Consider the following 17,285-nt stretch of genomic DNA (forward strand, 5'->3'; position numbering starts at 1 on the left):
TGAAATACACTGCTGAAAGGAGCAGTAGGTAAGACAGGAGAGGTCTGCTGTGCCATGTGGGACAGCTCTGGTTGGGGATTGAACCCATGCTGCAGTGGTTGCCAACAGCTTCATAGTGCTGAAACTTAACCCCTTGCATCACCAGGGAGGCCCAAGAAATATAATTTTGATTTGACACAATAGTCTTTACACCATGCCTCTTTAGGTTATGTTCTCTTACATCTCAGTAAAGCATGTCACTGCACCCCTTTGACCTTTGACTAATTTAAGGGAGTAATTGGTTGATTTCAGATGGTACAGCCAATGGAACATCTAGGATTGCAGTACTCAGTCTCTGATTGAGAGGAACAGATGATGTATCAAGAGTGCCAACTTGCAGAGAAACAGAGATCTTTCCTAGACATTCAGTGTTTGCTAAGAACAGGGCCCCAGCTAATGCACTGTTGTTTCCCCAAACCCTAGCAGAATGCTGGACAGGGGGACTCCCTTTAAGCTTTTGTTAATGAAATGAAAGTGTTCATAAGCCACGGAGGGCCTAAAGAATAGCCATCTTTAACATTGTTTGGGACACCCAGTACCCTCCACTACAGGTCTCAGGGCCATTTTCCAACTATCCCCCCACCTCTGTTCCAATCAAATGTAATGCTTGCTGGTCACCAGATATCCGCTAGTTCTTTACTTTTGCCTCTACTATATTCTAAGTGTAAAATGTACTTATTCTACAGCTATTGAAATATTACTCAGGCCCCACAGATTTAGCTAAAATGTTCCCCTTCTTGGAACCACCATTTCATTGCATTCAGAATAGGCCCACTTCTTCTTAGAATCAACAGTGTACATGTCTTAGTCAACTTTTGCCTTACATGAAAGCGGTGGTCAGAGCAGTGTCCTGTCCACAGGGGTAACCCAAAGCTTACTGACTGAAATAAAGGAAATACAGGTAGTTCAAGAGATTCCCTCCATCCCCCCTCTCTCCTTTCTTTATTCCTCCTGCAAATCTTGAACATTTAAAAAAAAATTATTTTATCATTTTTCCTTTTGGTACAATGTTTGCTTTCCCCTCTCATGTGTAGTCCCTTTATAGTTCCCACCATCAATTCACCCGTGCACCGTCACCATAGTTCCTTGTGCTCTTCCCTCCCCTATTTTGATCCTTCTCCTTCCAGCTCCCCTGCAGAGTTTTTTAGTTTATTATAATTATTATTTTTTTCCTGATCCCTTATTTGAAAGAGAACTCTTCTTTAAAGGTAACTATAAACGATTCATTTCTCTATTCACAAATTACAGCAGAAAACATGTGGAATGTGCCCCCTAATTTAGGTAAGATTTCCCTTAATATACCACCACCTTTACTCTCATGCTATTTAGTTAAAAAACTACTGAACTATTTCAGGTACTACATAGTCAGAAATCTGTAATCTACTATCTAGATATTATTATTGCAATTCCAAGTCAAAGTTCCAGAAAGAGAAGTTACTGGTTCCAGATAACACAGTTAGAAAATAGAATAGGAATAAAGACTAAATTTAGAGGCTTTTTTTTTTAACGAAAAACCAAAGTAATTACCTACTTTTGTGAATATTAGGAATATATTGGAGGTTATTGTTGAAGCTTTTTAAGTGGTCATTAGAAGAGATATTAGGGCTCTTCCTGGTGGTGCAGTGGGTTAAAGTACAGTACCACAAAGCTAGCAGCAGCCACAGCTGCTTCAGCTAGAGTTCAATCCCAGCCTCAGAGGTGACCCACATAGCACAGCAGTCTCTCCTCTGACCTGCCCACTGCTTCCCTCAGCAGTGTACTTCAACGATCTGCCTGTTCTGCTCCCTACTCTGTCTCTGGTAAATTCTCTCACTTCCCCCACACCTCTGGCCAGTACCCCAGTTCTTGTATGTATAAATAAATAAATCTTAAAAAAAAAAAGTGTTCCACCACATGTAAGAATAGTGTGTACAGCTGAAAAGAGGGAAAATATTCTATTTTTGCTGGTTAAGAGTCTGGTTAAATTTACTGTGTGGAAGAAGTAAGATGACTGGGTTGCTTTTGTATCTTTATATTTTAGTACTGATGTTTTAACTTTGAATTAATTAAATACTTCTGTAAAGTGAAACATGCAAGCTTTAGGGTGAGATCCTGGGCCTTTTACCTTAAAGAGCTAGATAAAAGGAAGCTCTGTAGTGAATCAGAATTTATTCATGAATAGCTCCCAAAGTAGAAATCAGTATGAGCCAACTTTTCTGAATAATACTTAACATCCTGAATTAATAGAGGGAAGAAAATTTAACAAAAGCACAGTGTTCTCTCATCTGATGAAACTATACTTGTTATTTATATAACCACAAATTATATATCTACTATTTATATTACTTTATCCCTAGTACCACTAATTGAATAGATGGGAATAGCTGCACTAATACCACCTAGAATCTGCTCACATATAAAAATGCCTTAAAAGTAAGTCACTGTGGGCTTCCCTGGTGGCACAACAGGTTAAAGTGCAGCATGATGAAGCTATCTGTAGCCGCTCCAGCATGAGTTCTATCCCAGGCCAGGGCAGTGATCAACATGGTGCAGAAGATTGCTCCTGACCCATCTGCTCTTCCCCTCAGCAGTGTATTTCATTGATCTGCCTGTTCTGCTCCCCACTCTGTCTCTGGTGAGTCCTTACACTGCCCCTGCACCTCTGGCTTATACCCCAGGTGTGTATGCATAAATAAATAAATCTTAAGAAAAAAGTAAATCATTGTATAATAAGATGTCATTGTGCAGGGCCCACCTCTGTGACTTTCTAACCTTTAGTTTCCTCATCGTTACAATGGGCGTATTAAGAATGTCTACCCTTCAGAGTTACTCTAAGGAGAAAATGGGCAATGTTTATAAAAATAACCTGTAAAAGTCCCTCCCTGGTGACACAACAGGTTACAGTGTAGCACTATGAAGCTATCTGTAGCCACTTCAGCACAAGTTTGATCCCCTGCCAGGGAGCAGACCCACATGGCGCAGACCTCCCCTGTCTTGCCTGCTGCTCTCCTCAGCAGAATATTTCAGTAAATCTGCCTGTTCTGTCCCTACTCTGTCTCTGGTGATTTCTCTCACCTACCTCCTACTCCTCCTGCACTTACCTACCTCCGCCCCCCTGCACTTCTGGCCTGTACCCGAGTTCTTGTATGCATAAATAAATCTTAAAAATATATAAAAATAACCTGTAGAAAATCAAGCAACCTAAAGATGCTCAAGGTAACTGCTGTACAGGATGAAATGCAGTGTTTCCCAATGCAATACGCTGAGATCCACAACTTATCTACTGTTAATGGCGCTATAATGAATACAGAACTGTACATATCCCTTGGCTTGCATTTTTCAGATACCTAGAGGTGGAACTGCCAGATTATATGGTCGATTGATTTTTAATATTTGGAAAACCACCATACTGTTTTCCTTAAGGACAGGAGCAGTCTATATTCCCACCAACTTTGTTCCAGAGTTCTTTTTGTTCTATGTTCTTGCCACCACTTGTCATTTCTGGTCTTTTAGAGGTGTGTCATTCTCACAGATGTTATATGTCACCTTGTTTTAGTTTTGATTTCCCAGATGATCGATGATGATGAACTTCTTCCCCCCATGTATTTGCTGTATGTTTTATTTGGAAAGTGTTATTTAGCTTTTCTGCCCATTTTTGGATTTTGTTTGTGTTTGCTTAGTTGTATGAATTCTTGAATGTTAGACAACATAAGAATTTGTCTAACAACAGACATTTTCTCTCATTCAGTAGGGTGTCTTTTGATTTTTTTTTTATAAGTGCTTGATAAATGGTAGCTTTATTTTTTTTTGGGTGTCTTTTCATTTTAATGTTTCTTTGGCTGTGCAGAATTCTTTTAGTTTAATGTAGTCCCATTCATTTAGTTTTGTTTTTGTTTCCTTTGTCATTGTGGTTGAATTCCCAAAGATTTCTGAATCTAACTTCTTGGAGTGCTTTGTGTATGTATTTTTCTATATATTTTATGGATTCAGGACTTGCATTCAAGTCTTTGTTCCATTTTGAATTAAAGTTTGTGTGTCCTGTGAGATACTGGACTAGTTTCATTTTTAAAATTGTGTTTGTCCAGTTTCCCTGGACCATTTATTGAAAAGACTTTCCTCATCCTGTTGCATTTTCTTGACTCTTTTGACACAAATTTACTCTATAAGAGTGAGACTAATTCTGGGCCCTCAAATCTGCTTTATTACTCTAATTGTCCAGTTGTATTCCAATACCATACTGTTTTGATTAAGACAACTTTTAATAGAATTTGAAGTTCAAATGATCTCTATGCTTTTCCTCTTTGTCAAAATTGCTTTGATTTTTGGGTGTCTTTTTGGTTTCATATACATTTTAATAATGTTTTTCTATTTCTTTGAAGAATACCATTGAAAATTTGATAGGAATTCTATTCTCTACTAGCCTGTAGAGTTTTTTTTCGGAAAATGTGATGAAAGCCTGATAGGAAATAATTACCTGCTTTTCTTCCCTTTCCACTTTCAAAATTCTTTCTTTGTCTTGAACTCTTGGTAGCTTACTGATTATGTCTCTTGCTGTATATTTTGATTAGATAACCAGGTGTATTCTTTTTACATATAAGCTGAAGTAAACAAATATACATATATATATATATAAAATATACATATAGTAATATATAATACATATATTATATTTTTTCTTTTCTTCTTGGGCCCTTTGTATATTGCAATCTTTGAGGTCACTGATTTGATATTCCATTTGGTTTATTCTGTTTCCATTGCTCTCTTAAGAATTCTTTAACTTATTTATTGAGATCTTTACATCCTGAACCTCTGCTATTTTCTTAGTCAAAGCTTTAATTTCTACCTTCTGTTCAATAATTTTATTTCAGAATTCATTCATTTTTCTGAGTTTGTTGTATCTATTTGACTTGTCCTTTTGCATTTTCTTCTATCTTTAAAATTTTGTTATGGCATTTTTGAACTGTTTATCTTATAGGGAGATAAAACCATCCATGACTTTGTAGTTGGATTCTGGAGAGTCATTCTCTCCTAGTGGTGTCATCTTCCATTGATACCTTAGGTCATGTATTGCTTTATTTTGTCTGCCCATTTTAGCACTTTATATTTCTGTTTTTCAAATATCTGTAGGAGTTAGAAAATTGACCTACTTTTACTTTTCCTGCAAGTAGAACAGTGGTTTTGTTTTGTTTACTTTTGAAGATCTGAGTTCTGTTTTTGCAGTTTCAGAGTGCTCAGGGAAGGGAAATGCCTGCAACAGTCCAGCTGCTGGTGTGAATGTGCTAGAAGATAGATACAGCTGGTTTCTGTTTGTGGTTCCATGGATATCCTTCTACTCTGTGATTCCAGATATCAGATTCTGTAGTCTGCGCTCTTCACAAGGTCATTACCAGTCCCACAGGGTGAAGGAGTGGGTGTGCTGGAGTACCATCTTGTTGTCCCTACTGAGGACCTGGACTTTGCACCCCAGTTCTTTCAAATGGAACTGCCTCTTTCATTTAATTTCTACCTTCTGTCCAATACCATCCCCTCCCCAGTATTCTTGGCTGAATCAACACCCCTGGCCTCTATGTCCCTTGCCCTTGACCTCAGCCTCCAGATATTTCTCTCTAGCTACCTCCTTCAAGAAGCACGACTCTTCTCTGTCTCTTTGTGCAGTCTGTGTTGGTCTGTGATGTCCACAGGATGCTCAAGTTTCATCCCAGGCCACAGGGCTCTTAGGGTATAGTTTTCCTTTGGTTAAATATTAGATGTTTCTCTGGGAAGAAAAACAAGGAACCTGCTCTGTTGCTATCATGATGATGTTTTCCTTCTGTCTAATATTTGTTGGTGCTTTACATATCTTATTTTTATTATCTTAAAATTAATATTCATTTTTATATATGAGGCAACTGAGGGTTAGATATCAGATCACTCCTTAGAAGTTGGTCTTTCTTTCTGATACTAAATCTTTCTGCTACGCATGTATATCTTAAATTTAGCAAGCCTATAAGAAGTCTCTGTGGAACTTGTTAAAAAAAGTTTTTTTCTATCAGTCTCCCCAGAGAATTTGATACAGGAATGGGGTTGAGCTGGGCATTTTCATTTTCAATGAACAGAAATAAGGCACTCCAGGCTATATATTTTCTTTTTTTTACATATTTTGTTGTCTTTCCTCTCTACAGTTATTCTACATTTTTAGGTCAAGCCTTCTTTATGTCCTAAATGTCCCACTTAAATGGACTCCTGCTTTCTAATATTTCTTTTACATACTGCAGTACAATAATCTAATTAAACTCTCATTTAACCATGCAAAAATCCTCCAAAGTCTAATTCCCTACTTCTCTTCTGCCTACTCAGCTGACAGTTGCAGTTTTGTACTGCTGTGATCCCTTACCCAAGGTTTTATTGTTGCATATCCAGATATATAATCAACCATATCTGAAACCATTCATTACAATAAGATTTACCAAGAGATCATATTCACATGACTTTTATTATGATACATTGTTATAATTCTTTTTTTATGGCCAATTATCTCTTCCTGTGATTAATTTAGAAATTATACTTTACTACAGGTAGGGAAAAATGTACAAAAACAATGCTAATACTAATACTGGCAGAGATCCACTGGAATTCTTGGCAGGTATGTCCCATGTATGGGGGTAGGGCGCTACTGTACTTATGCCTCTTATGCCTTTATATTAAAGTGACATGTAACTTCTCTTGCTTCCCTGAATACCCTGCTCCTGTCTTTACATGCTGTCGCCTCTACCTACAATATTCTTTCTATTCCTTAATACCTGGAACCGTGCCTTAATCATAGTATACTTACACTACTTAAGTCAGAATCTGGCTCAGTGTTTATATCCAGTAAGTGAAAATTTAGAAAGGAGGCACACACAATCATCAAAATAATTTATTGTGTTTCCACTTACCACACTCCTACCAATGTTAACTAAATGGGCACTTTAGTTTAAGTAGATAATGCAAATGACATTGGTTTCAGAGATTTTTTTAAATTTCACAAGATTTACTTATTTCCTGCTGAATCTAGATTGACTAAAGTCATTCAAGTTTCAACATAAAATAAGAAAAAAAGTGTCTTAAAGTATGTTTAAGATTGAGAAGGGAGAACTGTATCAACTAAAACACATCATAAAACATGAATATGCATGCTTGTGTGTGTGTGTGTGTAGTGAGCAGATTTCATCAGTCAAATGATACTGAATTTATTATAGAAGCCTGAAGTAGTTTTTGGATTGGGGGAAGGTGATTAGCAAGACATGAGTTTGCATAAAAAATATATAAATAGCATGGATTATTCTATGTCTACTCCTTAGATAAGCAGTTTCTTCATCCTTAACTTGACAAATAAATACACTATGGGAACTTAAATAAAATAAGATTTATTATTCATTCAAAAGTGTTCATTGAGTTCAGATGGGCTTCAGAGTTCCCATTTCCTTACATGTATTATAGAAAGAAACTAAATTGTAGGCCCATCTGAGAACATCTGTGGGAAGTCATTAGCACTTCTTTATCAGAGAATTTTATGTGTGCTACTCACAAGTTTCCCAGTGACATGGGAGCTCAAGATTTGAATGAGTGTAATTATCACAGTCAAAAGAATATATAATGAGTTAGCAGTATCCCTCAGGAATGGTTAGTGACACTGCAGAATTCCCTGGACATAGCCCTGTCTTTGTTTATGTAGCAATATTATTCTGGTTAAAATCACTGCCTGCAGTGCAGGGAAAGAATCGCTATGGAAAGACTGGAACCAGGAAGCCTAGTTAAGACACTGCTAAAGGACCTGGAGTAAGGACATGGAATAAAGAATCCAAGGAGTAGCCTTCTGAGTTTCTGAACTTTGAGGACAGCTATTGCCTTCCTGATGCCCAAGGACTAGTGCAGAGAACTCTCTCACTCCTCCTTCCTGAGTATAGGTCACCTCTGGACATTTAAGCTTTGCCCTTGACTCAGGTCATCCAAAGATTGACTCAATGAAAGAGTTTTCTTCGAGGACAATAATGATTTTTCCTTGAGACTGAAAATGTCACTTTGAAGTTGTCAAAAAAGCAATTCCTGGGACTCAAACATAACTCCTATCTTGCTAACAAAACACTGTTAAATGACCTTTTAAGTTAGTGACAAAATGCCCAATTGTTAGCAACTTTCTGTGTGTTTCAGAAGAGGAATGAGTCTCTTTTTCTTCACTGGAAATTTATAAGAATCCACATAGTAGAACTGAACTATCAATGCAAACTACACTGTGATTCCAATGACTCTATCAGCTTAGCTCCTTTCCTGCCCCACAGCATCTCTCACAGCCAATAGCCCCTTGCCAGGGAAACTCAAAGCTTTGGAAAAAGAAGCAGAATTTATTAGAAGCCATTAGGTCAGCCATGCCGTGATGATTGTCTCCTTTGATCTCTTTAGCAATAGTTTCCTATTTACTTTCTTTTTAACCACTATTTTAAGAACAGTTTTTCAGACTCTCATTTAAAATATCACAATAGCTTTCTCAAGTATTACCCACTGTCAGTCTTTCTTCCATTCTGTCCTTTTCATGGCTGCCAGATTGACCACAGAGAAACCTAGATCTGCTTATCCACTTTTCTTACTTCTAAGATGGCTTGGGCGGCCAGTATGTGCCTGGTAGACACTGAGCTAGGCATAATGGTAAGTAAATTTGTAGGCATAATGGTAAGTAAATTTGGACTTTTGTTTAGCTATCTGGGCAATGATTTAGGGTTCAAAACCAGGGAAAATCACTAGGTCTGGTCTTGTCCCAACCCTTAAAATTTTTATTGTCTACATGGCCAATTAAGTTTCCTGGAAATGTTCAAGTACCAGACATGTGTTAGGTCTAACTTTTCAGTTCTGAGTCTTTTCATTCTCCTTTGTAAATGTCTGTGATAAAAGCACACTGTGTTTCATTTCCTGTGCACTCTGGGTCCTATTCCTACACCACCTCTAGCCCCTGGAAAATTTTACAAATTCTTCAGCCACTTTCTCTGTCCCCTCCATAGAAATCCTTCAATTTTCTTGCACATGAACCTTCCTGTAAATTTCCAAGCAATTTTCCATTCCTTGTAGTTTGTGATTAAACAATTCCCTCTCTTGGGAGGTTGTTTTCCCATTGGAATCCCTGATTCTTCAGGGCAATGATGATGACTCATCAGTCTTGGTCCTTGCCTCGTCAGCTGCCTGGCACTGACATCTATTAGAAGGTTACTATATGACTGAATTTACCAGAACGGTCCCCTTATTTTTCCTCCTCTCATTTTCTTCTGACAGGCCACAGTGGAGAATGTGTAGTGCCAAGAACTCCTTAGAATGTTCCGATCCAGAGAGATGTACAACTTTGAGAAGACCAGCTTCCATCATTCAGGAATAGAGTCTATACTTATTAGTTTCTGACAAAGATAATCTCAATTTTATTTACTTCTTCCATTTTCTTAAAGCATATAAGTGTGACATGCCTTTCATAAGAAAGAATGTATAGCACACAAATTAGGGGTTTTGGAGTGAGTCAGCATGAGTTCAGTTTTCTTCCTATCTTTACATCTCAGTTTTTCTAAATCTAGAAGGTGGGAATAAATGATTTCCCTTGAAGTTTTGTTATGGTGATTAAGAGATGTTTGTATGCTGGAAAAGGATGTTTATTAAGGGCACTCTTACTTTGAATAATATTTCACCTCTCTTTTGTACCAGTCTGTGAATAAAGAGAACTAATTATTTATTGATAGTCTACCTCACTTTAGAAAAGATTTACAATACAAAAGGGAGACTTCTATATTGCACATTGCTGACCTTTAGTGAGGATGTTGATAATTCTCTCCTATGCTTCCTGACATATTTTCCTTCTTTAATTACAGGGATTCTAAAATTAAAACAATATTAAGCACAAATGACTAACTACTCATTTTTTTTTCCAATGGAGAACAGCTCAATTCTGAAGATTATGTGATTTATAAAATGTTTCAACAAGTAATAAAATGGCAAGAGGATGTTAGATGAATGACCAAAGAAAATAAGGGTGTGACTTAAGTTTTTCACTAGAGATTGGCTTGAATGGAGACTCTTAAGTAACGTAACTGCTGTTCCCAGGAAAGCTTGCCTGCATTGAGATCCAAGGAGCTGAGCCAATTCTTAAGGAGACCCACTGAAACAGATGGCCATTTTGAGTATAGGGGTCTGGTAGCTGGAATTATCTGAGTATCTGGCAAATTGTCCACTTGCCTTTGGATGGGCAGACGCAAACTTTGTGAAGTCACAGAGTGGGCAGAAAGCCTGGGCATTTCATTTGTAGTAAATGTGCTCCTTTAAATGAAGAGATTCAGATATTTCCTCATGGGTGCTCAGAATTCATTACATTTCAAGGATTGTATCTATGTTTTGCATACCAACTTTCTGACCTTCTCAACCTTCTTTGAGACAACCCCCATTATACGTCCATACTCTCCAGATGGTGTCACTGATCTGCTTGACCTGTTCCAACTTGCCTACTTTCTACCTTTCAGTTTACGCTGTTTCCTCCATTTACTCAAACTTCAAGATCTTACTCAAAATCACCTCCTCTTCGAAGGTAACTCCTTTATTCAAGTTATATTTATAGTTATCCCTTTCTGGGCTCTGAGAGAATAAGGTACAGTGTGAATGAGTGGAGAAGGCAAACCTGCTGTCAAAGTGATTCGACTCTTGCCCCTACCAGATGTGTGCTCTTAGGTAAATTAGTTAATCCTCCCAAAGTTCAGTATCCTAATATTTAAAAGACTTAATCCTCTTCATTTATGTAGATCAACATTACTACTGAATTGCAATCATTTGCCTGCCTACCTATTTCTCTTTGTGAACTCCTTGAGATGAGAGGCTGCTTCTGAAATTATTTTTGCTGTCCTATGAAGCATCTAGCTTTTTAGCTTGGTGTTTTGTAGCACTCCAAGCTTTTAAAATCAGTGGATATTTCTGAAGATGGAAGTCAAGCATTAATAGGCCAATGAAAGTCTCAGGCCTCTTTGAGTGCTCTCTGGGCATTTCCATGTCCATTAATTTGAATTTTCATAACTCTTGTACATACTGTTAATAAGACTCTTGTCACAATCTGCTTCACACAAACTAATTAGTTGCAGTGGGGAAAGTAACAAGATACTGGTTCTATCATAGTAATAAGTACTACTACTATCATTTTAAAATAGATTTATAATGTGTAACTCATAGCTAGCATCATATTTAATAGCAAAAGACTGAAACTGTTCCCCTTAAAGTGGAACAAGGCAGGAATAACTGCTATCGCCACCTCTATCTAACATGGTACTAAAGCTTCTAGTTATGGCCACCATGCATAACAATCATCCAGATTGAAAAGAAAGGCTAAAAGTTTCTCTTTTATGAATACAAACTAGTACAGCCACTATGGAAAACTGTTGGGAGGTTCCTCAAACTGCTTAACATGGAGATTCCCTACGACCCAGCAATCCCACTCCTAGGTATCTACCCAAAAGACACAAAAACGCTGATTCAAAAAGATACTTGCATGTTTATTGCTGCTTTATTTACAACTGGAAAAACATAAACTGTAATTAAATTGATGAAAATTAAAATGCTTTTTATATCAAATAGCCCAAATGCCCAAAAGTAGATGATTGGATTAAAAAGATGTGGTACATATATACAATGGAATATTAGTCAGCAACCAAAAAAAAGAAACACATGTCTTCTGCAGCAACTTGGATGGAGCTGGAAAAGATCATGCTTAGTGAGATAAGCCAGAAAGAAAAAGAAAAATATCGGATGGTTTTGCTCATAGCAGGAGTATAATGGACCAGGTGAGAAAATATAAGAATAATGAACAGCTATATACCAGAGACATTTTGTGGGGGTGGAGTGGGGAATGGGATCAAAAATGGGGGGGTGAGGGGTGGGGAGGGAAGTGCACGGGATTATGGTGATGGCACACGGGTGACCTGGTGATGGGAAACCCACGGGGATTACAGTTGAGATGGAAAAAAAATGTACAAAATGATGTAAAAATAAACTATTACATTATAAAAAAAAGTTTCCCTTTTAAAAACATGATATTATATATAAGAAATCCTGAGAAATATATCAAGATGCTATTTTGGACTAATAAATGGATTCATCAAGATGGCAGGAGATAAGATTGATATACAAAATAAATAATTTCTATATACTTGCAGTGAGTAGTCCAGAAATGAAATTAAGAAGACAATTCACAAGTCAATGAGTGAAATTGGACTCCTACCTCATATTATAGGTAAAAGTTAATTAAAAACTTACCCAAATATGGGAGGCTGAAACTATAAAAACTCTCTAGGAGAAAATATGGACATAAATCTTCATGGTTTTGGATTAGACAATGGTTTCTAATCTATGATACTAAAGTAACAAAAGAAAACATAAATTGTAATTAAATTGATGAAAATTAAAATACTTTTTATGTCAAAGGCTACTACCAAGGAAATCAGAAGAACTCACAGAAAGGGAGAAAATATTCTGAATGTATATATTCAGTAAAAGATTAATATCCAGAATATATTAAGAATATCTGCTACTCAACAGCAACACAACAACCCTACTTAAAAACAGACAACTCTCCAAAGAATATATACAAATGGTCAACAAGAACATGAAAAGTTCTCAGTAACAAACAGTTACTAGGGTAATGCAAATTAAAACCATGAGCTACCACTTCAGACCACCTAGGATGGCTCTAAGTGGAAAGACATTAAAAAAATGCTGGTGGAGCAACTGGAACTCGGGTGGGAATGTAAGTTCCTCAAAATGGTAGTTCTGGCAGTTCTGTCAGTTCCTCAAAATGTTAAACATACAGATATCGTATGACCCTGCAATTCTACCCCTAGGTGTATACTCAGTGAAAATAAAAATATATGTCTACACAAAAATTTATATACCAATGTTCATAACAACAGTATCCATAACCCCCAAATGGAAACAGCCCAAATGTCCATCAATTGAAGAATGGATAAATTAAATGAGGTATATCCATATAACAGAATCCTATTTGGCAACAAAAAGGAATGAAATACTTATGCTCTATAATATAATACATCTTCAAGATATTAGGCAAAGTGAAAGAAGCACTCACAGAAGACTACACAGTGTATAGTTCCATTTATGTGAAATAGCTAGAATAAGCAAATCTATAGACAAAGAAGATTAGTAGTTGTTTAGGGCTGGGGTGAGGAGACTTGGGATAAATGGGAAGTAACTGCTATAGGGTTTCTTTATAAAACATGTTCCTGAAAAACTCATTTTATACCTGATTGTGTTGATGGCTGCATAACGAAATATACTAAAAATCATTGGGTTACACATGATAAATTGGTGAACGGCTTATTATGTGAGTCATCCCTTATTCAAGTTATTCTTAAAAAGACACATGTACATGTGAGTGAATTTATTAATTTTGGTGATTACATTTCATTTTATTTTATTCTTTTCTATGTCTGTCACAACAATCCATGTATTCACTTAGACAACTCTAATACACGTTCCTATCACAATTTTCTTAGTAACAGAATAGACATTTTATGATGAATCTTTTATGAAATCAATTCACTTAGGATATTTAATTTGAAAAAAAATTAAGTAACTGAACACATCTAAACTGTCTTTTTTTCCTTTTTCATTGTAGTCATTACACCATCATCATCAACTCATCTTTTTTGCTGACTACTAGCAATTTTATCCTTGATTTTAGTAAATTTACTATAAACCTACTGCATGAGAAGTTGCATCATTACTTTTAGAAATATATTTATAACATGTCTGGTAGCTACATAATTTACTTGCTACTGAAAGCTTAAGTGTTAATTATAGTTAAGTCCATAGCAACAGAGAGAACTTAATGTTTTGATTCTGCTGTACCTACCCCTTTGGAATCAATAACTCCAGGTTTTGCATTAAACTTCACTGTCTTCAATCTGGCACGTTCTTTTCTTTCCACCCTAAAGAAAATTGAAAATTGTCAATCACATAGCAGAGCATTTATGGTTAGCTTTTATTAAATGAAGAAAATTTGCTCCTCAGCTTACAGCTCAAATGAAATGGATATTGATAGGAAAGTCTTTTCAAAATAATTTATCTTTAAGAATCCTTAAAAATGTCCATGCTCACTGGTACACAATCTCCATATGTTAAAACCTGTGCTAAAGTAATTATCAGAAAGGCAGACACAGGTTGAGAAACAGGGATTTTTCACTACACTGATGTGTTAGCAACAGCTAAATAATATACAAAATGTCTCAAAAAAGAAAATACATTTATATATTAAAAATGTGTTTCTGAACCACATGCTAATTATTTCTGTTACTTTGATCAATATAAAATTCTTGACATAAAGTCCCTGAACTGATATGATATCCCTTAAAATTTCTGTGTTATATGAGTATCACAGTATTTGAAAGACACAAAGTTATGAGAAATATCAATATTAGCTATTAAATGTCTGAATAATCAGTATTTTTCAAGCAATCACACTTGATAGAGATGAGCTCATACAGTGGAGACTGAGTAAGCTTCTTTCTTTTCCCTTTCACTTTCTATGCCTTCTCTCCATTTCTTTTTATTTCCTTTTCTTCTCTTTACTAAGAACACTAGTATATTTGCCTTCACCCCAAAACCAAATGTAATATTTTGAATTTTCCTTTTTTAAAAAATTACATATTGTTTTTAATGATAATTGGATACCCCATCAGTGCCCCCACCACCAAATCACCCATGGTCCCCACTGGAGTTCACTGTGCTTCCTTTCCTCTTTGTTTAAGATGCCTCACTTTCCCCCTTTCACTCTGGGCGCTTCAGTTCCTCTTTTTCCTCAATATCCTTCTGCTATCATTTCTGTAGATTCATCATTTTACCTACGACTCCAGTCATGCTGTAACTACTAAGTGCCTACTGTGAATCTCTCAAGGAGCTAAAGAACAAAAGACCAGCATTTTGTGATGCGCAACTGCAATGAGTACCCCATCATGCACTCTTGGTAGAAACAGAGACAAAGGAAAACCGATAATGCAGTACAATGAAACTACAGATTCAGTGTGAGAATATTTATCCATCAAAAAGTTAGAAAGCACTGGAGGTGGGCTTCTTGCAAAATCTGCCAATTCATGTGAGATGTGAGCATGAGAAATAGTTTGTCAGTAGAAAAGTTCTGGAAGGATTTCCCAGGCAGGGGAACAAGACCTGTGACCTTAAGGTTTGAACCAGCTAGAGAATCACAGGAACCTTCTGGTACAGAGAGGGATAGGAGAAGGTGAGGTGATGGGTGCCCATATACACTACTGACTTGGGTTTTCCCCTGCAGGATCCTTATATGTCATAAGAAAATATAAAACATGGATGTGATAAAAGAGATTAGTATTTAAATAAATGGATGGTAGAGAAGACAGACTGGTGGCAGTAAGGATCAGGAGGAAGCCAGCGCTACTATTTATTAGCAATTGCGATAATCCAGGCAAGAGTGATGAGAAATGGTAACCAGGCAGAGCGAGGTGAGGACTTGGGAAATATTAGGGAAATAAAATTGGTAGAATTTGTGCTTGCTGGTAGGCTGGGCCTGAACATGAAGTAAAGAGGGAATTTAAACAGTGCCCTGATTTTTTTTTGAGCCTTTCCTGTTAGATATGATTATTTCTTCCTCAAAGCCATCTTATTTTTTATTTGAACTTCTTTATTGCTATTATCTTATTTTTCTTTGAGTGTATTAATTTTGCTATTGCATATATAAGGGTTGTATGTTCCTTGAGGGCAAGCCCCCATGTCACTAAAGTGTCATATAGCAAGTCTTCAATAAATATTTCTTTGAATAAAACAATATTCATTGCATTGTTTTAACGTAATTTTTTTTGTTTAAATATGGTCACCACTAATTTTAAAATGGGGAAAGAAAAGAGAAAAAACATGCTTGTTCCATAGAAACTTCAATGGTTTATGAAATCTAAGCTATTCATAGATCAATAATTGGCAATAGTCCTTTTAAACTGAGAGCTCTTTTGTGTTTCCAGCTAAAACACTGTGAAGATCAGGGTTTCTATAGTTACAGCATGAGTTTCATAATAGATTCATTTCTGTATAAGAGTATGTTTGAATGGAAACATTGGGACAGAAATTTCCAAATCTAACATATTAAAGCAAGAAGTTTCGCTGACAGCTTCTCTTTGCATGATATACACCAGCTAGGAGGACAGCAAGATCTTGAAGCAGATACCCAGTGAAATGATGCTTGCTGAGAAAACAGCTGTGAGCTACTTCCCCTTTTCTCAGCACTGAACATAGTGCATGTGGTAACTCATATTCATCTCCTTGGAACCTTCTAATGCTGTTGTTTCAGTGATGTGTCTGTCCCGATTTCTGTGCGCTGGCCAGATAACTACTGGAAACACTAGCATATGCGATGAAACAAGTGACTGCATCATGCACAGAATTCATGGTTATTTGATCAAGGTCTGAAAATACACATTACGTAAATCCACAGAACTCACATTAAACTAAACTCAGTATTCCTTTTTAAGAATTTCTTAGACAGAAATGAACATTTGCCTCTGGTTTTAAGTTCCTTCTTCCTAGCTTTCTCAGGAAATGTTCTTGTTAGGCCATTTTTAAGAATTAATTTCTCAATCTTAAAACGACTGCAAAGAATGTTGTCATAAAAGTAGAGAGACAGAAACATGTACACCTATATGCACACACACCTGATATTTGCTGTGGTTTTATTCATCTTCAAACAGGCAATAGAAAAGTAAAGAAAAAGAAAAAAAAATTCAAAGACGTCCTGTGTTGGTGATGTGGTTTTGGCTCGCTCATGAAGGAAATGAGAATATTTTGCTATCAACTTAAAAGTGAAAATGATGATAATTTATGTAGTAAATGAAGTTTTTTTTTTTTAAAGATTTATTTATCTGTGTGTACAGAACTGCGGAACAGGCCAGAGGTGCAGGGGTGGTGAGAGGATTCACCAGAGACAGAGTGGGGAGCAGAACAGGCAGAACGGGCGAGGTACACTGCTGAGGGGAGCAGCAGGCAGGTCAGGAGAGGTCTGCCACGCCATGTGGATCACCTCCGGGGCAGGTGGGGATCGAAATCATGCTGAAGTGGCTTTCACTTCTTAGTGCTGCTGCGCCATCAGGAAGGGCCCATAAATGCAAGTTTTAATGATTATTATTAATGGAAAAAAAATCCCTTATGTGGAGATCACATAATTCAGTCTCCGCAACTATCAGTAGGTTATCAGTCCCATTTTA

The 17,285-nt window shown here is 36.7% G+C and overlaps 1 protein-coding gene across 11 annotated transcripts in view; it reads right to left on the bottom strand.

Moving 5' to 3' along the window:
• The window catches only part of DLG2 (discs, large homolog 2 (Drosophila)), a 1,159,995-nt gene that overhangs the window by 51,649 nt on the left and 1,091,061 nt on the right, over positions 1-17,285 (bottom strand). For all 11 annotated transcript variants that reach the window (XM_012725352.1, XM_012725350.1, XM_012725354.1 and 8 more), the window contains one exon: positions 13,916-13,991. In XM_012725352.1, the coding sequence (XP_012580806.1) occupies positions 13,916-13,991 (76 nt within the window). The remainder of the gene's footprint in view (positions 1-13,915; positions 13,992-17,285) is intronic.

The sequence above is a fragment of the Condylura cristata genome, unplaced genomic scaffold (assembly GCF_000260355.1).
Source record: "Condylura cristata isolate star-nosed mole 26May11 unplaced genomic scaffold, ConCri1.0 scaffold00015, whole genome shotgun sequence".
NCBI lineage: Eukaryota > Metazoa > Chordata > Mammalia > Eulipotyphla > Talpidae > Condylura > Condylura cristata.